The sequence below is a fragment of the Grampus griseus genome (assembly GCF_964374135.1).
Source record: "Grampus griseus genome assembly, chromosome: 8".
In the NCBI taxonomy this organism is placed as follows: Eukaryota; Metazoa; Chordata; class Mammalia; order Artiodactyla; family Delphinidae; genus Grampus; species Grampus griseus.
The window spans coordinates 60,993,269-61,014,933 of record NC_139002.1 but is presented as its reverse complement, the minus strand read 5'-3'; the positions used below and the strand labels follow the sequence as shown (position 1 = coordinate 61,014,933).

Below are 21,665 nucleotides of genomic sequence, written 5' to 3'. Positions count from 1 at the left end.
GAGAAGGTATGTGGGTCTGGAGTCTCCACAGGGACAAAGGTACGCTGCTCTACAAAGCCCAGGTTTCCCTACTTTTCCCACACAGATCAAGGTGTCTCGGCATTCAAGGGAGAAAAATAGACTTTATTTACAAGTAATAACATTTAGAAAAGATCCATCCCTGGCCCTTAAAAACCTTCCCATCACTCCAAATCCCACCCCAGTGAAATCTGGGGAAGGAAGGGGATGAGCTGCCACTGAAGGCTGCCCCCCCCCGCCCCCATCCCCCACTGAGGCACAGGGCCCGTTTCTCCTGGAAAAGAGCATCCTTCGGGCAACTGTGCCCTTGGGTGGATGGGAGCACCTGGGGGTGGGGCGCTCCCACTAGGTCAATGCCCAGTCCTGGACTTCAAAAGCAAGGGCCCTTGCTCGGCCCAGCCACCGGGAGCAGCAGGGACCAGGGCCTGCTCCTCCAATGGTCGGTCCCTTCTAGATCCAGAGGCTGAGAGGAGGACTGACTGGGCCCAAGGACCCAGCCACTCAAAGCCAGCCCCAAATCTTCTTGTGATGGCGCTGGAGAAGTGACTGCTCTAAGAAAACATCAGGAGGCGAGGCAGGGAGAGGACCCAGACTATCCAGGCTCCGGGCCAACTCTTGAGGACACACCTGTTCACCTGGCGAAGGTCCGGGTACCAGGCCGGGGTGTGGGCAGGCGTCACTGTCTATAGGGGTTTGGCCACTGCTGGCCTGGGAGCTGAGAGAAGGCACTGAAAGGGACAGAACAAAAAGGACCAGGCGAGGGCAGCATCAAGGACACAGGTGGGGCCACTCACTGGTACCGGCTCTTTATTGCTTTGCCTGGAAGAGAGAGAGACAGTCACTCAAGTGGAAGAGACTCGGTGCCAGGCTGCACCAGTGCCCCCCCACACCCAGACTAGGGTCCCTTCCTTGGTGTGGCCCTGGACCCAATCTACCTTCAGGTTACCAGTGGCTGGCTGTGCCTAAGCAGCTCTGGGTGCTCTCGGGAGAAATGGAGGCGTGTCCTCTCCTCCGTAAGGAGCAGCTAACCAGGCCGGGAGCACCTGCTCTCAGCCCCCGCCCTCCCCGCCCTCCAGCAGCCTAGCTCAGCCCTGCCTGGAAGCAGCCCCTGGGGTGGCTGGCGGGGGGGGGGGGGGGGGCTGCCCATGCTCCTACCAGATTCCTAAGAGCCGAACCCTCTCCCTTCCCTGACAGTGCCTCCACCTTGCCCTTGGCCCGAGGGGTGGCAGTGGCAGCGGCGATGGCGGCGGCAGTGGCGGCACTGGCTGTGGTGGTGGCGATGCGAGGAGAGCGGCGGGTCCCACTGCGGGGGTTGGGGGAGGCCTTGGATGGGGCTTTCTTAGAGGCTGCCCTCCGCAGAAGGCTATTCCCGAGCTTCTTGGGTGTGTTGAGGATGCTGAAGGCCATTGACTGGCGGCGGTCAGCCTGTAGGGAGAGGCTGTCAAACTGGGGGTGCCACTGGCCTCCCAGGCTAACCTGCTGCTCCAGGGCTCGGCCAGCAAGGCCCCTCCAGGGTCTCCCTTCAGCCCCTGACTAACCTGTTTAACAACAGCTGGAGCTGCTTTCTTCTGGGCCTCGGTAGTGCTCTGTCTGCGCCCTTCATGTCGGTCCCGGGGAGTCATGGGGCGTGGGAAACAGGTGGTGGCCTTCTTAGACTATGGGGAAGAGGACAGTTAAGCCAGAGGACAAGTGGACCGTGTCCAACCAGCACCCGTCCCCCTTCTGAGCCGGGAGCCTCCCCGCTAATCAACTTATGGGAGCCGACGTCACCCACCTCGGGGGTGCCAGGGCCCTGGTGGGGCTCTGCGGAGACCCGTTTGCGCTGCTGCCGGGTGGTGATGCCAGTGCCCTCAGCTATCTGGGCTGGCTGCATGCTCGCTCGGCGCAGGGTCTCCCGGGGGTCACCGGTTTTTATCTCCTCATCTGTGATGGTAGGCAGGCTCAGGGAAGGCTGCGTGGGGTAGAAAAAGTGGTCGGTGGAGCCAAGCTGTTTGGAGGTGGAGCAGGACCGCCCCAGAACTCTCTTCACTGGCCTATCTTGTGAAGCAGCTAGAGCCTTCCTATCGCAAAAAGCTCCCCACCTACGCCCTCCACTATGGCTGCAAAGAGCAGTCCCAAGAGACCTCTCCAAGCTCCTGCCCACCCACAGGACCTTCACCCCTGAGCTCCCTCCCTGCCAGCTATTGGACTGGAAACAGGTCACCCTCCTTGGCAGGCCAGGGCACTGGGGGGGGATGACGAGGAAGAGGTGAGCCAACAGGGGCAGGTCCATGGCAGGGGGCCCCAGAGCTCACCCTGGACTCCAGAGGGTAGCAGGTCTTTAAGTGCGGGGGGCACACTCGATTGCGCTGCTGCAACTCTGCAATGCGGTTCCAGTCATCCAGCTGCTCAGGCTCATCCTGGCAAGTGCCCATGTAGAAGCTGTTCCTGCCTGTGGAGGGCGAGGAAATTGGAGCAAGTGGGGCTGGAAGGCCAGGAGGAGAGGGGGGAGGTAGCATCCCACCAGCCTTTGCTGCCACCACTCCCATGCACCTAGCCCTTGAACTTCAAGCCTAGCACCCCAGAGCCCTGCTCTGCTCAGTGCTGCAGATACAGGCTCGGGGCTCACAGACCATCCCTACCCTGGGGACTGGCTCATTGCTTCCTCCCTGGGGTCATATGCAGAGGCTGTGACACCGAGAGAAACTAATGGAGGGCCAGGAATCGATACCCAGAGTGGTCCCTGAAGGCAAGAGCCTCAGAAAAGAATCTGAGCATAGCTCCCAGGCCAGTCTGGCCTCTCTGGCAGCCCCTTCCCACCTGAGAAGGGGCCTGGAGGACGACTGACAGCAGCCGGGCAGCACTCTTGTGCTGGGAATCCCAGGCCCGTCATGTGTTTTCTGGTTTATAGCCTGGCTGAGAATGACATCAGTGTTATTGCCCAGCACAGCCCCTTGATGTGACAACAGGCAAGGCCCTCAGACTGCAGGGAGGAGAGGCCGGTGAGGTGCTGGGTGGCGGCCAGGAAGCCAGCCTTGGGTTTTTAAAAGCTTGTCCCTTCCCTATGCCAGGATCTGCTTCCAGTCTAATCTTTGGGTGTGTTAAGTCCCCACAATCCCCTCACCTGGAGGGGCCCCGCTGGACACCCCAGCCTGGGAGCGGCGAGCGGAGCTGCGAGTGGTGGGCCGGTAGCCAGGCAGGCTTAGCAGAGCCGAGTTGCCGTCGTCGGGAGAGCCCAGGCGGGCTAGAGACTGGGTGGAGGAGGCAGCTCTCGGGCCAGCCTGGGAAGCAGGGGCAGACTGCGTGCTATAGAAGGAGGAGTTGGCGCTGTCTGGCTCCTCCACATCTAGCTTCTGGAAGAGAGGATGCACCTGTTGTAGTAGGGATAGGGGCCCTGACACCCCATCAAGAAGCCTCCCATTCCCCTTCCCGAAGCGCCTCAGACCCCATGGCTGCACGTATCCACACTGCCTTGCATGGGATCCTTAGCTGCACTTCTGCAAGAAATGGGCCTTGTTGCCAGAATCCCACACAAGGTACTGAGGCTGTCAAGACTCTTTTCTGTCCATTTTTCCATTGAGTCTATTAACAATGCTTTAAGGGAGGGAAGGCAGAGTGCATCAGACCATTTTAGAAGTGAGGTGCAAAGGAATGAAGTGACTGGCCCAAAGGGCACAAAGCAAGGAAGCGGCAGAGCTGGGGCTAGAACTCACGTCTCCTGAGCTTGTTGGGTTCATCCCACAGTGTCCTTCCACCCAAGTGTGCCAGGCCCCTGACCATCTTTTAGAACTTCTCCAGCTTCTCCCCACCAGAGATGCCCCCCTCCTCTCCTCCCCAACCTCCTAGTGCTATGGAAACAAGGACCAGAGCCCCCAGCCAGGCAGGCAGCCCACTGGGCAACCACAACGCATCTCAGCTACCCAAGGGTGTACCCAGGGGTGTGTGGGGAGGCACGGGCCGGACTGCAACTTCTCCACATTGTCTCCCTTAAGCCTGCACAGGGTCACTGCTGTACACGGAGAGGACAGCAGCCTTAGAGTCAGTGGACAGGCAGCCACGTCCAGCCCTGCCCCTTTCTACCAGAGGCCTAAGCAAGTCACCACCCTTAAGCTTTCCCATCTGTGGGTATGGACTGGTCAGCCCTGCCTGCTTCTTGAGGCTGTTTTGAGGACCCGATGGAAAGATGCCCTTGAGAGGAAGCAAGCATTGCTACCCTGCAGCCCCACTTGCAGCAGCCTGACCTTGGTCATGGTGATGTTGATGATTTGCGTGGTGCGCCGACGAGAGGAGCGGGTCTTCCGGCCTGAGTCCAGGAAGACATCCCCCAGGGAGTCCAGGCTGCTCTCCAGGGGGGGCTGACCCCGAGCGGGGATGGGGGTGAAGTAGAGACTCTCCAGGGATTCTACCTTGGGGGGCAGACGCTGGGAGATGGGCGAGGCTGGCTCTCCAGGGATGCTGGTGCCATCTGGCTGGGTACGAGGCAACTTGCTGTGGGGAAAACATCTGCTGAGGTGCCATTCCTGGGGCTACAAGGCATTTTGTCCATCCCTTTGCTCCAAAGCGACCAAGTCCTACATTTATTATTACAAGAAGACTAAGTCAAGCACCCCACCCTCTCTGATTTCTCAGAGGTATCAAGGAGAGTTCTTGACCTTGGCCTTCCATCCGTTCTCCATCCCTGGTGAGCCTATCCACTCCATGGCTCTCTGAACTCAATACTGGCAATTCCCAAACCCTGCTCCCAGACCCATATATCCACAGCCCCAGACCTCCCCCATGGATTCCACAACTAACGAACATGTCCCAAACCAAGTCCATTGTCTGTTCCTCCTCCTGTATCTCCTATTTCAGCAAGCAAGTAGGAGCTGGGAGGGGCGGCCTCCACCCAAGCCCCCAGCCACGAACACAGGCACAGTCCTACCTCTTCCCTCTCCTGCCAAACCCAATCGGCGAGTGAGTCTCCTGAGAGCTCTCCTAACCACACCATACTCCACTCTCACGCCCCTCCCTGCCTGCCTTGCCCCCTCTCACCTAGACTTACAACAGCCTCTGAGAGACACAGAGTGGAGACAAACAAGGACTCGAGCCAGGCTGCCCAGGTTCAAGCCTAGCCCTGCCACTGTGGCACCTTGGGCAAGTGACCGCCCCTCTGCCCCAATTTCATCTGTGAAAGGAGATAATCATAGACGCTTCCTCAGAGTTGTTAAGGGATAAATGAATGAATACTTTTCAGGTGTTTATAACAGTGTCTGACACACATAAGTCTTGAACATTTCTAAAAACACATTTATTGTTTTTATTAAAGTCTCAGTTTTCCCCTATCAGGACAGGCTTTCTAAGATGCAAACCGGACCATGTGCTCCTCAACACATGTGCTCACCCCCCACTCAGTGGGGAGTCCAGCCGGTCCTCAGGGACTTGGGCCCAAGCCCTTGCAACTTCATGTTCCAGCCCATCCAGGCTCTTTCTCGGCCTCTGCTCTCAACCACTCTCCTCCGTCCATCAGACACACCCCTACAGCAAGACTCAGAGCAGGAGTGACAGCCTCCATGATGCCTTTTCTGACCACTCATTTTTATTTACTCCCACTGTGCTATATACAAACATCTGGCCTAATACCTCTAATACTTTCTTTATTCTTCTCTAAGAATAAGCTTCCAGAGGGCAAAGGGTTCACGTCTTATTTATCTCACAGCCCCAGTGCCCAGGATACAGCCTGATAAACAGGGGGCGCTCAAAGGACAACAGACGGAGGGAGGAAGGGTGCCTCCTGACCTGGTGATAGTGAGTGGGGTCCCCTCCTCGCAGCTCAGATCCAGGCTGTCAATGCTCAAGTCCAGCTGAGGCTTAGCCTGCGGCTCCCGGCTCTTTAAGGCGTCAGTCGCCACCTGGAACTTGCCCAGGTCCCGAAGCTGCTGGTCAGCGTGGGCAACCTGGGAAGGAGAGCCGAGGGAGAGTGAAGGGAGGCCTAAGCAGGGATGGCTGAGGAGAGGAGGGCGTCAGTGCAGCCAGGGCCCTACCTGTGCCTCCAGGCTGCGCACCTGGGCGGTGAGGTGACGGCAGGTCTGCTCGGCCTCCCTGGTCTTCAGCCCGGCCTGCTGCAGTTCCCGGCCCAGCCGATCCGCTTCAGCCCGCAGCTCCTTGTTCTCTGTCTGCAGCTGCTCCAGGCCCCGCAGCTGCTCCTGCAGCTCTTGGTTCTGCTGCTTCTTGGCATCATAATGAGTCTTGGCCTTCTCCATCTGGGTGGGCAGAGGGCAGGTGTGTTGGTGGGGCTGGGGTAGGGTGGGGCAGGAGGGCAGGTGGGCAGGACCAGGCTCCTCACCTGCAGCTTGTAGTGCTCAGCCGCCTGCTCCTTCTGGCTCAGCTGGGCCTGCAGCTCATTCAGCTGGGCCTGGAGGCGCTGCGCCTCTTGCTGGCTCTCACCTCCCTGGGCCTGGAAAGCACAAGAAGGGCTGATCAGGGCTGCTGGTCTGTTTGCTCCACCCGAATCCATAGCCTCCTGGGCTCCACGGATGTTTTCAGACTCCTGCCTAACCTCTCAGGACACACAAAAAGACCTTTTACCCGCTCCCAACTCCAGCCTACCAAAACACCACACACCCCTCGAAGTGCACCTTCTATAGGAGCTTTTCCTGTCCAGCTAATGCCATTTCTGGAAGAGTTCTGGCAGCCTGCCTTTGCTTCTTTGAGACCAGGCACAAACCATCTCACTCTCTCTCCATGAGTACAGTCTCCCCGAGGAGGAAGGGCACTGATCCCCAGGGAACACCAGGGTGCAGAGCATGGAGCTAGGCACACAGCATGTGTGCTCTCTGAGGACACGTGAATTCATTTCTGCTCAAAACCACTCTAGGAACTAACTATCTCCACTTCAGAGATGAAGAAACTGAGCTCAGACCTTGAAAGCAAATTGACCAGGGTCACAGTAACTAAACAGCAGAGTAAGACTTGAACCTTGGTCCACCTGACTCCAAAGCCTGTGTGGGCTCATTTATGATGCCGGCACTGCCTCCTATCCAGACCATAGACTCCTGGGGAGCAGGGCCTGTGGCGGATTCTCTGTCCACCTACAACACCAGCAAATACTACGTCTGTAGCAGGCACTGGACAGGGCCATCCAGATCCAGCCTTACCTCTCCACATCTCCCAGCACCAGGAAGGCCCCTAAGAAGAGTGTAATAAGCATCTGTTTATCACGTAATTGTGACATGGTGTGGAGTACATGGCAGTGAGCTGGGGAAACAAAGCTGAGCTCCCACCAACTCTGTGACCCTCCGAGGGCCACTGGTGCCAAATTCCTTTGCCCCTAACTAAAAGCTGTGACGCCTAGAGCTGCAAAAAAGCAAATATTAAACCAAAGAAGATGACATCGCTGAAAGCATTAAGAATATTAAATTGCATTGTAATATTAAACGTTACTGACGCTCCTCCCTGAGACTTAGCAGCGCAACCCAACTGAACTTTCTGCAGTGATGGAAATGTTCTGATTTGCCCTGTCCAGTACAGCAGCCACTAGCCACACGTGGCTACTGAGCAGTGGAACTGTGGCTAGCGCAACTGAGAAACTGAATTTTAAATTTCATTTCAATTTAAATAACCACACATGGCTAGTGGCTACTGTAGCAGACAGTGAAGGTATGGGGGTTGGGGGCCACTCCAGTCTTCCCTCGAGAGCTCCCAGAGGCACAGGCGGGGCTCCTGAGGCTGCCAGGCCCCAGGGTGCCCCAACCCAGGGGCTTAGCACCTTCCCTCCCCGCTTGACCTGAGGCTAGCAGAGGGCAGGCCCATCCCCCAGCTGTCCCACCTTCAGCTTCTGCTGCTGCACCTTGCTGGCTTGGTCATGGTCAGCTAGCTTCTTACTCAGTTCTTCCACCTGGGGCAGGAAGGGAAAAGGAGAAGACAAGACTCAGGGAGGCCTTCCCCTGGATGTCCAGACAAATTACGCGGTTTTCCCCAGACCAGTCCCCAGTGTTCCTGGAAGAAGAAACTCAGGTCCTTTCTCTGGCCTCTAATTAGGGAACGGCCTGCTGCCCAGGCTGGTCAGCAGGACATTGAGTGATGTGACCCAACTCAAGTGCTGCCAGAGCCACCTGCCTGTGCTCGCCTCCAACCCCCACCTGCAGAGACAGAGACAGCACAGCTGACTCAGGAGCCGACACCCCACCACGTCCTACTGCCGCTGCTGCCGCTCCAGCCCCAACCTTCCCAGGCCAGACAGGACCAGGGGACCCAGTCTACCACTCCAGCAGACGTACTCAGTGAGTGCCCATCCCCCCTCCTCCCAGATACGGCCAGAGAAAAAGCCAGATGCTCGGACCTCTTCCCAATATCCACAAGCCGTTAGGGTTGGTGCTAGCGGTGTGGCTGCTGTGATTAGCACTGGGGGTCAGGCTGCTGGAAGAGGAGGGCAGGGGCAGCACATGTACTCCAAGCCCACCGCACTCCCACAGAGAGGAAGAGCGAAGGGAGGGAGGGGACGAGAGGGAGCATAACAGCCACAAACACTCCTGGCTCCCCCAGGCATTCCAGGAGCTCAAGCATGATCAGCAAAGGTGAGAGGCAAGGGCTCCATTGCTAACTGTTTGCTATTCAGTTTGAGCTTCCCCATCATCTCAGGCTCCTCGGAGGAGATGATGGGAGGAGAGAAGGGCCGACTCCTCAGCAGGCCCAAGGTGACAGGGTAGGAGGAGTGGTGGAAAGCGTGCTCCCACTAAATACCAGTTCGATAGCTTTGACGTCTAGGGCAGCAGAGATCCTTGTGAGGGCACGGCAGCCAGACCTCCCCTCCTCTGACTTGTGGGAGCCCCTCCTGCTCCTCTCAACCTTGGCCTTCTTGCTCCCAGACATCACTACTCCATGCTCGGGGTTAAAACCCCAGAGAGTGATGGGCAGGCGTCCTGAGCTCACAACCCCCCTAATCTATGGGGACCTCCTGCACATCATCTTTCTGGTTTCTGTGGGGAAGAAGGGGCCTGTGTTAAACAAGGCCCATGGGCATCCTGCGAGTCCCCACAGTTGAGTACCCAAACTTGGAGTAGGTCTTGGAGGTTCAGGAATCCCAAGAGCAGTCTGTCGCTGGATCTGGTATGGGAAAGATGAAGCCTACCCTACCCCTCATCCCTGACAAGCGATGAAAGCACAGAAAAGTGGAGAGGCCGACCTGGGATGGGTGGGATGAGGCCTGAGAGAGGGCCTAGCACACTGCACTCCGGGGCGGCCTGGGCCTGGGTTCCACGGCTTGACCCTGCCCCCTTCACAAACAGTTCACAACAGGAGCCAGCGGAGGCAAGCTGCAGCCGGGGTCATGCACCGAGACCAGTCACCGCTTAAGCAGCCAGCATTTAGCGAGGACCTCAGGCATTACCTGCTTAGTTTGCTCTCTCTGAAATAACTCTAGCTGCTCCACCTGTGCGTGGGGAGGAGCAACGGAGACAGCATGAGATGGGGGCCAAAGAGGCACTGGCCCTGGTGCCAGGCTGACCTCACCGAGGCTCTAATCTTCCCATGGAACTAGACGTCTAAAAATTTTTGTAAATGCTAGCTCGGGTCATTCTAGTCGCCGGTGGCTCTCGGGGCCTCCACTGCAAGTGCGCCTCCTCACGACACTGTGCCTCCACGGGCTGATGGCCTTTGCAGCCTGACTCTCCAGGGACAGAGGCTTCAGAGAAGAGGAGGCTATTGGTATTTTCTGTAGGCCAACGGGGTGGGGGCAACAGACTTGAACTCTACCAGTCACCTCTCTTCCTCTGCCACCCAGTGAGTGTGGGAAGACAAGACACTCTAATCATGTGGGAGCCGGAGGCCCAGGAATGCAGAGAGACAACGTCCCCCCCTCCCACAGGGCTGCTCTCTGGGGGCGTGCTTGAGCTGGATGCCTCACCTGGGCTGTGAGTTTCTGCCTCTCCTCCTGGAAACGCTGCCTCTCCTCCAGGACCTTGGCCTTGGCACCCTCGTACTTGGCAGTCATCACCTCCAGCTCCCGGGCAGAACTCTGTGCCTCCCGCTGCATCTCGGCCAGACGGGTCTCAGCCTCAGCACGCACAGCTGCCAGCTCTTGGCCGTACTTCTCCCGGGCCTGGTCCAGCTCCACTTCCAGGAACTGCCGGCCGAGGTTGGCCCGCTCGCCCAGCCCCCGGTTCTCCTCCGCCAGCAGGCCATGAGCCTTCTTCAGCATGCTCAGCTGCTCTGCGTAGCTGGCCTTCTCTGCCCGCAGCTGCTGGGCTGCTCGCTCCTGCTCTGCCACCTTCTGCCGCAGGGGCACCAGCTCCCCGAGCTCGCGCTGGGCCCGCAGCAGCTCTGCGCGCAGCCCACCGGCTGCCTGCTTGCTCTGCTCCAGCTCCTCTCGATGGCGTTTCTCAGTGGCTGCCTGCTCAGCCTGCAGCTGCTGGCACAGGTGCTTAGCGGGCAGCAGCTCGCTCACCAGGGCCTGCGTGCTGGTGTGCTCAAGCTGCAGGGCAGAGAGGGCCTGCTCCTTCTGGAAGAACTTCTCCTGCCAAGCCTTCAACTCTTGGCCCAGCTCTTCTGCTCGCTCTGCCTGCGAGGCCAGCTCCTGCCTCAGGCTCTCGGAAGCCACCCGCTGCTTCTCTGCCTCCTCCCGGAGGGTCTGGACCTCCTCCCGCAGAGCGGAACTGCGTTCCGCGGCCCTGGCGCTGCTGCTGGCCGTCTCTGCCTGGAGCAGACGCAGCCTCTCTTCCAGCTTCTGACTCTTCTCTGACTCGGCAATAACCAGCCGCTTCAACTCCTTGCTCTCGCCTTCCTTCTCCAGCACCTGGCGGTTCAGGATGGACACCTCCTCCTCCAAGCTGCTGATGAGGCTGTTTTTCCTCTCAGCCTCCTGCTGACTCCGGGCCACCTGTGCCTTCCACCCATCCTCAGCCTTGCCGTGCTCTTGGGCCTTGGCGCGGAGGGTGGCCAGCTCCCTCTGGGCTGAGGCTAAGGTGTCCTGACCGCTCCCCAGTTCCTGGGCCTTCTGCTCTAACTGGACCCGCAAAGTCTCCAGAGCACTGGCCTGCTCCGCGTGGGAGGCGCGCTCAGCCTCGAGGCTGCGCTCCAGGCTGGAGGACTTCTCCTGATACTCGCAGACCTGTTGCTCCAGCCTGCTCACCTCTGCCCGCAGAGCCTCCAGCTCCGGGCCTGTTTGCTCCGTCTTTCCGGTAGCCTCAGACTGGGCTCCCGACCCGGAAGCGTCTTCTCGGCTGGCCGTCCCTAGAGACTGTGGGCACTCCTCCTCTTTCCCGGCCAGCTGTTCCTTCAGCCGCTCCACAGTCTGCTGAAGCTCCTTCAGCTCTGCCCCCTGGGCTGCCTCCTGCCCACGAAGCTTGGCCAGCTCCTGATCCTTCCCCTCCTTTTCCATCAGGGCGCGGGCCAGTGCCTCCTGCAAGGCAGCAAACTCCACACGCTGCTCGTTGAGGGCATTCTGCAGCCGCATCTCAAGCTCGGCCTTGGCGGCCTTCTCCAGGGCAAGGTCGGCTTGGGCCCGGCCCCGCTCCTGGGTCAGCCGCGCCACCTCCCTCTCCTGCTGTCCACGCTCCTCCTGCTGCTGCCCCTGGCTCTCCATCAGCGCAGCGCGCAGCCTCTCCAGCTCACTGCCCATTTGCTCTGCCTCACGCTCCATGGCCTGCAGTGCAGCCTGCGTGCTGCAGAACGGGCGTCCCTGATGCTCTTTCAGCCACTCCGACTCTCTGTCTCCTGCCCTGGGCGGCTCCTTGAGTAGCTCCTGGGAGGCCGTTTCATGCTGCTCACCCGCCTTGCGCACCAAGGCCTCCAGGCGGACCACCTCCTTGCTGGTGGCAGCCATCTTCTCCTGCAGAGCGGACAGGTCGTCTGCGAGCTTCTGGGCCCTGACCTCCTTCTCCTGGACCTGCTGCAGGGCCCTGGCCAGGCTGGCGTGGAGCTGAGCAAGCTCACTCTGCTGCCGGCCGATCTGGAGCTCGCTGTGGGCCTCTATCCCTGCCACCTTCTCCTTTGCCTCCTGCAGCTCCTGGCGGGCCTTCTCGCATTCCTCCTTCAGGGTCATCAGCTGTTCCTGGAATATGGCTCCGTACTGTGCCTCCTCCTGCTGGCTGTCCTCGTACCGCTCACGCCAGGTGGCCACCTCCTTGGCAAGCTGCTCACACTCACTCTCAGCCTCGCGCTGGGAGGCGATGGCCTCAGCCAGCTCCTGCCGCAGGGCTTCTGTCTTGGCCTGATGGGCCTCCCCGAGCTGCTGCAGTCGGGCCTCCAGCCCCCTGCGCCCAGCCTTCTCTTCTTCCAGCTCCTGCTGTTCCTGCTCGTGCTGCTCCACCAGGCTCCGGGCCTCCGCCTCCAGCCTGGAGATGCATCGCTGCTGCTCTTCCAGGATGTCTGCAGCCCTGTGCTTCTCCTCTTCCAGGCTGCCCTTGGTGACCTTCAAGGACTCCTCAAGAGCCCGGACCTGCTCCTGGAGCTGGGCCTTCTCCTGGGCCACCGTTTCTCTCTCGGTTGCTTTTTGCTGCTCAGACCTCAGCTGGGCCTTCAGCTCTGTCACCTGGGCCTGCGCCTCACACCGCTCCTGGTGGGCTGCCTCAGCACGGGCATGGAGCTCCTCCACCTTCTGGCTCAGCTCTGCCTTCTCCCGCCGGGCCTGTGTCACCGAGGTCTGGGCACTGTCCCGGGCTTCACTAGCAGCCTGAAGCTGCTGTTGCAGGACTTCCAGCTCGGCGGCCTTCTCCTTCCCCAGTGCCTCCAGCTGCTGGAGGGCCGCATCCCTCTCCCGTAAAGAGGCCTCCCGCTCCTCAGCCGCAGCGGCCAGCTGCTGGGCGTGGTCTCGCCGGGTGGCCTTCTGCTCCTTGGTGGCCTCTTCCAACTGCTGTTCCTTCTGCTCCAGGCTGCTGCTCAGCTGCTCCACCTGCTGGCGGAGGCTCTGGGAGGCCTGTTCCTGCCGCTGGAGGGTCTGCGCGAGCTGCGCCTGCTCTGTTTGGGCCTGCTGCTTCAGGCCAGCCAGTTCTTGATCCCGCTGCTGGACGGTGGCATTGAGGGTGGCGAGCTCGGAGGTCATCGTGGCCACCTGGGCAGACAGCCGGGCCCCTTGAGCCTGAGAGGCCTGCTCCAGCTCTTCCTTGGCCTGGCCAAGGTTGGACAGGGAGCCCTGCAGCTCGGCAATCAGGCTGGCCAACTGCTGCTTTTCTTCTTCAAAGTGGCTCCGCTCGGCAAGCAACTTGGCTTCCCGCTGGCCCAGCTCAGTCTCCAGCACCTCCACTCTGGCTTGGAGCTGGGTGTTGTCTGCAGCGAGAGTGGCTGCCTCTTGTTTGAGAGTCTCCAGCTGGTGAAATAAAGAGACAAATGGGGCTCAGCACGACTCCTCGGTCCCCCGGCCCCTCTGGGGATTGAGGACCGCCAGGAACCTGAACACGGCGAACGTGGGTCTGCAGCAATCCCAGCACACAGGTCTCACCCCTGCCCCTGAGATCCTACCTGCAAGACATCACCCAGCACCTCGCCCTTCTCCCGGGGTGGGTTCTCCCGCAGCTGGGCCAAATGTTCTTCCAGCTGTGAAAGTTTTCCCTGAAGGATTTCATTCTTCTCTTCAAGGCATTTCTGGGAGTATACAAGAGCCCCATGTTAACAGAAGTGGAACAGGCACCGGATTACCACACAAACCCTTTTGAACATCAACAAAACATAAGACCCTATTACCTTATTACCAAGATCTCCTTTTGCCCTGACCTAGGGGAAAACTTGCAGAAATCAAGGACCTGGGACCATGAGAGACCTGACTCTCTAGCCCTGGTACCAGGGCTCAGTTAAGTCAAGTGACCTGCTCATTTCTTCTCCAAGGCTGCTGAGTTTACTCCAGATTTCCTCACTGTATGCCCTTCCTCACTCATGTCTTGACTCTCAGATAATCCAAAAACCCATCAGCTTAAAAATATCCCAACAGTCTGAGCATCAACAGCAGCAGCATCCCCTGGTCCCCTGCCCCACTTTACACCACTGTTCACTAAGTACCTACAATAGGCCAGGCACTGTGCTGGGTACCTCTCTGAATTTCTAACCTACCCAACAGATCTGGGAGGTAGCTACTACCATCCCTTTTTTTTTTTCTACAGGGTAAGAATCTGAAGCTCAGAAGTAAAGTGCTTTGCCCCCGGGCTACATGGTTATTAATAAGTGGCAGAGCTGGATTCTCATTAGCAATAATAAATAACAGTAACTAATTCACCGAGAGCTCACTTTGCACCAGACAATGTGTGTTCAGTGCTCCATATGCATTATCTTACAACGGATAATGAGGCAGCTACCCATTCTTTTTCCCATTTTAGGAAAAGGATGCCTAGAAAGAAAGTCAAGTAACTTGTCCAAGAGCCACACCTTGTAAACAGCAGAGACAGGATTCATAGGTGTACTGGCCTGAAGCCCATTACAGCACACTATTAAGCCTTGAAAAGTAGGCAGCATAATTCCCAAAGGCCCCAAAGAATAGAGCGGTAAACGGAATTCAGCTTTGAGTGTGTGGTCAAGACTGTGGCCCTGACTTCCCCAAGCAGAGGGTTACCTTGTCCTGCAGGGCTGTGCCGAGCTCCTTCTCCAGATGGGTCTGCTTCTCCACCCACTCCCGAGTGGCCTTGCTGTGCTCTTCTGTCAGTTCATTGAGGGCCCCCTGTAGTTGCTGCAGGTGACTGGCAAACTCCCGCAGCTGAGACAGACAAGAGGGAACGCCCATCACCCAGGGTCAAAACTGCCAACACCACTGCTATCTGCCCCCTGAGCTCCAGGGCCTGGACAGCTCCCATTAGCCTTCCAACCTTCCTCAAACCAATCGCAACTATTCACGTCTCTGACTCAGGACTACAAATCAAAACTTAGGGCCACCAGCCGGTCCCTGGCAGCAGCCAATTACGGAATGAGGACATTCTCCTCAACACTCTTTGGGGGAATTTTCCAGACCAATTCAAGCAAAGGGGCTTCCAGGTGGGGGCAAGAAACCTCAACACTCACCTTAAAGGAAAGGTCCCCATTCTCTTCAGAAAGTTGGTTAATTTTGCGATCCATCTGGCTCTTCTCTGTCTTCAGGTCCTGGCACTGCCTCAGAGTTTCGTGGAGCCGTATGGTGAGGCTGCAAGGGAGGGGAGCAGTGAGGAAAGAGCATATCTCCCCTGCCCCGGGAGTGGGAAGGACGGTAGGGAGCACTGTACCTCTCATTCTTGCCACGGAGCTCCTCAAGCTCCCTGGGCTCCAGCGGACTGGCTGCCTGCTTCTCGTGCAGCAGAGCCAGGCGGTCGATGCGCTGCTGCATCACGGCTATCTGCGCATCTGCCCCAGAGGAGGGGAGGACAGAGGAGAGTTAGCACAGGACTAAGGGGAGGAGGGGGAGGAAGGAAGAGGCGTCCAATCCCGGGGAAAGGAAGGAGGGTGGCAAGGACAGAACCAGCTTCCAGGAGGTCAGCCTGACAGGCCCAGGGCTGAGCTCTAAGCATCCGGGCCAGCAGAGGCGACAACACAGAAGACAGAGGGGCCACGCCTCAGACAAGCCCAGCACTTCCCCGGATGAAAATCCCAAATGCTGCCCGTTAACACACATCTGCCAGCGGCAGGCCACCTACCCTTCTCTGTGAGGAGCTTGCGGTTCTCGGCCAACTCCAGCTCCAGCTCATCTCGATTATTTCTCTCATCTGCAAGCTGCTTCTTCAGCCGCCTCATCTGGAATTGTGGGGTCTGCAGAATGTCACCCATGGGGGAGGCTGGAGAACCTGGGAGGAAGCTGAGGAAGGAGATGGTCCAGATGCCATGGTCAGAAACCGACGTGAGGGCTGAAGCTACCGACCACAGGCGGGGCTGGGGGAGCCCGGCCCTATGGTTGTGAGCACCGGCTGCGGGGCCCAAACACCTGGGGTCTGTCTGCAGTGCTACCTCGTGCCTTATGACATGACCCTGAGAAAGCTTTTCTTCTTCCTCCAAGCCTTAATTTCTCTATGCCCTCCCCCGCCCCCATCGCTGCAAAAGGAGTGCATTCCCTTTGCCTCTACAGAGCTGTACTAGGAGAACGGACTTTAGCACAGTCTCCAGGGAAGCAAGAAATTCCATAAACAAAGAACAGCCTTTGAAAGGCCTTCTGCCGAGGACAGATCCCAACCAATTCCCCCATTAGTACTGGGGCAGGGGAGGGCATCCCAGATCTACAAGATACTCCAAGCACTCTTGATGACATAAGGGGCTGGTCAACAGCTTAGCCTCTAGGATGCAGGGATCTGAGGACTGGATGTTGAGGCCCCATCCCAGGAGAAGAGGCCCAGCACATACTTGTTCCCACTGGAAGAGGCGACTTTCTGTAGCTCTAGGAAGCGAACCTCCCTCTTGGCCTGGTGGCTGGGTGGGGAGAGCTCTTCAGAGATGGTGCTGGAACAGGGGGAAGGGACAGGAGCTAGAGGGGAAGGAGTAAACAAGCCAAAGAGAGGTTAGTAAGAGGGTGGACAGATTTGCATCTTTATGCAATTTGAGAACTCGCCTTAGTGGGAATGAATCCAGACACTTATAGGTAAGCTGCAGAGGGAGGCGCTTGGGCAGAACGTGAAGCCTGGTGTCTGGGTTACCCAGAGGTCAGTGCCCTAAGCCAAATCAAGCAAGGGGCTTCTGTTTCCACAGATCCCCAGCACTCAAAGAGCGCAGTGAAGTGACTGTGTCCCCCGTGCTCAGAGACTGGACCAAGTGCTCACGCTTTTCCCTCAAGCCAACCCTGAGCAGATCTCCTCTCAGCCCCAATGACCTCTCGAGTCAGAACCACCAGCCTCCTTGCTGAAGCCCTCCATTCTGAAATCGTGCACTGCCAGCATGACTTCTTTCTCAAAACCTCCTCTTCCCCTGGTTCCCACGGTGACCTTCGCATGGCCCTCCTACTTCTAACACCGGGTCTCGGTCTCCCTCACCTGCTCCTCCCGCCTCCCTCTCCCACCTGCCCTCCAAGCCCCAGAGCTCTGATGGGGCCCGTGTGCTCTGCCCACGGTGCCCAAGGCTTCAATGGCCATCCATACACAGACTTGCAAGCCCACAGCCTGGCCCAGAGCCCTCTCCTGCATTCTAGACTCACATCTGCAACATCTCCACCTGAAGGGCTGACGAGGAACCTGAACACAAGGAACATCCAATTCAGTGGCTGGATGAACGTGCCTAGACCCACACCTTACACCCTGTTGCTGTCAGACGGCTCTTCCAAACAGGCAGCACTCTCACTCTCTCTGATGTACTTCCAGCAAGACACTTGGTAGATTCGATATCTCCCTGTTCTAGCACTTATTCCTTATCATACATTCTGGTTTATGTATCTGCCTTCCCACCTAGAACACGGGCATTATGTAGGAAAAACAATTTTCTAAGACTGTGTACTCCCAGCTTATAAACCTAGAGTAATGACTGTTTAAACTACAAAAAACAAAAAAAGAAGTGTGTGTGTGTGAGGGGAGCAGGGGCGGGTAATCAAGGAGAACCCACAGCAGACATGATCACTTATAAATGTTCTGCTTAGCTGCTGCCAGGCGCAAGAAGGAGCTCTGTGGGAACTGGGATGATGGCAAGATGGCCCAGAAATCAACTTACCCCCTTACACACGTTTCCTAAGCACCAACTCTGTGACTTGTGTTGGGGCAAATCCCCACTGCACTTCCTGACAACTCAGCATCCTAGCACTCCCCAGCTCAGAAAAGAGAGGATCCTTGGGAGTGATCCCAACTTACCTTTCTGTAAGAAGTTCTCTGAGTCCTCATTCAGGTTTAGCCCATCCTCATGGTCCAGCACAAATTTGAGAATGACAGCTAACTCAGCCTGGACCACAGACAGAGAAAGAGCATCATTTAGGTGTTCGGGAGGCCCGAAGGGATGGAGGGCACCATCCTGGCCGTGCCAGCCCTAGGAGCCTGCTGGAGCCCATTCTTCCTCTCAGACCTGAAGACCCATGGTCCAGCCAAGAACACTCCACCAGAGACATGATCACCCTACTTGTCCCCAGCCCCTCTTCTCCCCTAAAGACGTACCCAGGGTGAGACAGAGGTCCAAACTGACTTTGCTCCTGACCATGAGATGAGAATGGGCAAGCAAAGTAATGCAGTCAGAAAGCTTTCATACATAACCCTGTTGGCCTCTTCCAGCTGACCTCACTGTTGTTCTTTGTCTGAGTGAGAACTCCTCCAGGGCTCATCCAAAGCTTAGCCACCAGCAGGTATAATCTTGCCTTCTCTGTTTGAATTCCAAAGCTACAGAGTTTATCTGATTTTCCTGGCCATCTCTGTAGTTCCTTATTCCTTTAGAATTTGTTTCTACCAGGTCTATGATCAGCTTGGAGCAAAGAAAAGGTTAAAGAAAGGAAGGAGCCACCCATGCCTCCCACGCCACTACAACCCCCAACCCCAGAGACGAGCCATGAGCTAAGTGAGTACGAGATGAGATGACTCAACATTTCTACCACCACGTGAAAGGCCACAGCTCTCTGGACACTGCCCCACCAGTCACCTACATTACCCACTGTGGCATCCCAGCTGCTTCTGCTCTGGAAAATAAAGGACAGCTGCTCATATAGGAAGCAAGGAAAACATCAGGACCCATATGGCAGGTAGTTCCTGGAAACCAGGTCAATTCCCTCTCTAATGAAACAGACGCACCAACTCTTCACTTAGGGACCATGCAGAGCAGGGGAGAGGACGTAACCGCTCTAAGCTAGACTGTCATGGCGGACAAAGACATTCTCACTAATCCTTCCTACCAGAGGAAAGGAGGAAGAAATGGAGTGACAGTTTGTGTAAAACACACACACGTACATACGGGAACACATACACGGAGAAAGAATAATTTCTATGTATTATCCAAACAGTTCAGGTAAGGGTACAGTTAAATTTACGTACATGAAAAGGACTTGGAAGTATATCCTTTAAAAGTTAGCAGTTATTGCTGAGAATGAGATTACTGGCAACTGGTACTTCCTTCTTTGTGCTTTTCAATATCTTCCAGACTTTCTATAATGAATGGCTATAACTACTATAACATAATTTTTAAAAACAACAACATATGCTGTTTAAAGAAAAACAACTGGAATGAGATAAAACACAGGCAAGACCTGCTGGGTGGGGTGGAGGCACAAGGCCTTACCTGAATCTTGTATTCAAATTGTTCCCAGTCCCTGGGACTTCTGGAGCTCATGGAGGAGTGGTATAAGAGCAGCATGGTCATCTAGAAGCCAAACAGGAGGCAATCACTGAGCAGGGTTCTCTTCTCGGTCCCCACCCCTGCCCCACTCTGGGGACTCTGAGCTATTCTGAGACCCTTCCAAAGCTCCTAGAATTCAGCAGCCCCAGGCCGCTGCCCTTAACTGCATCAGGAATCACTTGATTGAGGACTCAGTGCTCACTCTGCAAAAAGCCAGGTGCCAGAATTCCTGCATAACTAAATTCCTGGACTCATGGAACCCTGGGTATGAAGCTTAAGGCATCATCTATAGGCCAGCACCCAGAAACAGAAGAGGGAATGAAGTGGACTGAGCTAAAAAGAAAAGTGTGACGACAGCTGTGTGAGGCCTGATTCCTGCCAGGTCTCCATTGAGGCCACAGTAATGATCTAGTCAACCTCCCTGTCATAAAGGTGGGCTCCTAAAATCCTTGGCTGAATCAGCCTCTGCCTCACTAGGTAGCTGCCTGGACCTACCGCCTACCTCCACGAGGCCCAGAAATAAAGCCCCACCACTTCTTCTGGGTTAAGAAAAGGCCCCTCTGCAGGCCCCTCTGGTGCCACCCTCCCCCCAGACCAGTCTGGTATTCCACGGGTACCTTGGCAAGTTCCAGCTCTGATCCCTCCATCACCTTCTGCACTGACACCAGGCGTTCTGGAGAAGAGGGATGTTTTCGGTTTTCTGTAATGACAACAATGTAGAAAACACGGTGAATTTCCTGGGGACCATCTCTGAGATCATCAGAACACCTCACAGTCAGAGGAGCAGAATGGCTGGTGGGACCAGGAGATGCAGAGCTCCTTATTCCTAGGTCCCCTCTCGCCCAACATACACGTTTCCACCTGAAGTTAGTTCTATCCTGGATTGGTCCAAGGACTACAGGGATAGTTAAAGAAGAAAGGAGCCTGGAATTCACAGCAGCTCTGGGGCCTGACATTGCACTCACCTACCCACGCACCAACTCCCACTCAGCACCACAGAGGAGGAGCCCAAAGATTCCAGGTCACTCAAGAGTCTCATTCCAACTGCGGCTGCAGAGGAAGCCCACCTGCAGCTGAGTCAGACCAGGGCTGGGACACCTGGTTCTTATGCTGCCAGAGGGGCAGGGCTCAATTACTAACACCCTGCTTTATCTAAATCCATCATCACCTTTCTTATAATTCTCTTGAGGTGGGGATGATAGATAGCTCCCGTGTCAAAGATGAGGACTCTGTCCACAGCTATATGAGGGAGGAGAATTGACAAGTGCTGTGCTAGAAGCTTTGCATGTGTTATTTTTTTTAATATTCATTCACTCATTAATTTATTTATTTGGCTGCACCGGGTCTTAGCTGCGGCATGCGGGATCTTCGTTGCGGCATGCGGGATCTAGTTCCCTGACCAGGGATTGAATCCAGGTCTCCTGCATTGGGAGCGCGGAGTCCTAACCACTGGACCACCGGGGAAGTCCCGCATGTGTTATTTACTCTATCCATCAACCTTAAGAGCAATTACTATGATCTTCATTTTAAAGACAGGGAACCCATGTCCAGAAAGGTCACACAAACAGTAGAGTAGAAGGGCCAAGATTTCAACCTTAACCTGCCTGTGCCCCTATACCTATCACCTAAGCAATTAATTCAGTGTTATCAGGGGAAAATGTTTTTCTTGCAAGGGGAAGAGGGTAACATGGATCCTTCTGTCTCCTTGCAGTGGGAGGAACGGGAGCCCAAGGTGATGAGTCCCCAAAACCGACCCTCTGGCTCTACCTGGATCCCGAAATGGGCTCTGGGACTGCAGGGACACTCCTCCCCAACTGGTGCAGGCATCACCAGGCCCAGGGAAGCCGCCCCAGTTGTACTCATCTTGGTGGTACAGAGTGGGCAGCCTCAAGCCTTTGCTCCCCCAGATACCTGGGACCTGGTTCTTCCAGGTCCAGATACCCAAGTCCCAGGAGCTGAGGAAGCAGCTCCTTCCCAGCTAGATAAGAAAAGTGCTTACTCTGCAGAAAACTGCACACAAATTCCAGTCTCTCTGGCACCGGCTGCTGCAGAATCTGCTGCCCTTCGTCAGTGCCATGGCTAGAAAAAGAGCAAGTATTAGAACCAGAGTACTTAGCAATCCTTCCCTCCTTGCTACTGCATTACATACCATCTTCCCATCCCTTCAGGTTGGATCTGTGCTGGATCTGGGGGAGAACCAGACCAGACACTGGAGGCAGGGGAGAAGATACCAAGACACCATTTAGCCAGAAGGAACTGTGTTGTGGTTGAGAAGTGGGGACTTGAGGCATGAGGTCCTCCTGGAAAAGATGGCATTTGTGAATATCAAAAAGCTCTGTGGGAAGGGGGTCGAGAGGCGATGGAGGCAGCACAGATGACTGGCAAGCCAGGACTGATAGCCTTCAACGGCTCAAGTGTAAAACGTCAGGATGCCTGTGAATGTGGCTAGAGTACGAGTCAGAGAGGACTATGGAAAGGGAAAAACAGATCTAAAAACTGAAAGAACAGGAGGGAACGAGGCT

The 21,665-nt window shown here is 56.4% G+C and overlaps 1 protein-coding gene across 5 annotated transcripts in view; it reads right to left on the bottom strand.

Moving 5' to 3' along the window:
- Positions 1-102: 102 nt before the first annotated feature.
- Positions 103-21,665, bottom strand: part of NUMA1 (nuclear mitotic apparatus protein 1) — a 37,377-nt gene continuing 15,814 nt past the window's right edge. For 2 of the 5 annotated variants that reach the window (XM_082659722.1, XM_082659721.1), the window contains exons 4-26: positions 21,143-21,222; positions 19,761-19,843; positions 19,087-19,167; positions 17,682-17,769; positions 16,255-16,375; positions 15,558-15,715; positions 15,150-15,267; positions 14,953-15,070; positions 14,510-14,650; positions 13,429-13,551; positions 9,878-13,276; positions 9,362-9,403; positions 7,802-7,870; positions 6,320-6,430; positions 6,018-6,236; positions 5,773-5,930; positions 4,239-4,485; positions 3,122-3,350; positions 2,313-2,449; positions 1,793-1,969; positions 1,557-1,673; positions 1,174-1,443; positions 103-837 (exon numbers count right to left, since the gene is read on the bottom strand). In XM_082659722.1, the coding sequence (XP_082515848.1) occupies positions 826-837; positions 1,174-1,443; positions 1,557-1,673; positions 1,793-1,969; positions 2,313-2,449; positions 3,122-3,350; positions 4,239-4,485; positions 5,773-5,930; positions 6,018-6,236; positions 6,320-6,430; positions 7,802-7,870; positions 9,362-9,403; positions 9,878-13,276; positions 13,429-13,551; positions 14,510-14,650; positions 14,953-15,070; positions 15,150-15,267; positions 15,558-15,715; positions 16,255-16,375; positions 17,682-17,769; positions 19,087-19,167; positions 19,761-19,843; positions 21,143-21,222 (6,298 nt within the window). In that variant the 3' untranslated portion in view covers positions 103-825. The remainder of the gene's footprint in view (positions 838-1,173; positions 1,444-1,556; positions 1,674-1,792; positions 1,970-2,312; positions 2,450-3,121; positions 3,351-4,238; positions 4,486-5,772; positions 5,931-6,017; positions 6,237-6,319; positions 6,431-7,801; positions 7,871-9,361; positions 9,404-9,877; positions 13,277-13,428; positions 13,552-14,509; positions 14,651-14,952; positions 15,071-15,149; positions 15,268-15,557; positions 15,716-16,254; positions 16,376-17,681; positions 17,770-19,086; positions 19,168-19,760; positions 19,844-21,142; positions 21,223-21,665) is intronic. The other 3 variants (XM_082659725.1, XM_082659723.1, XM_082659724.1) reach the window with 3 other exon arrangements.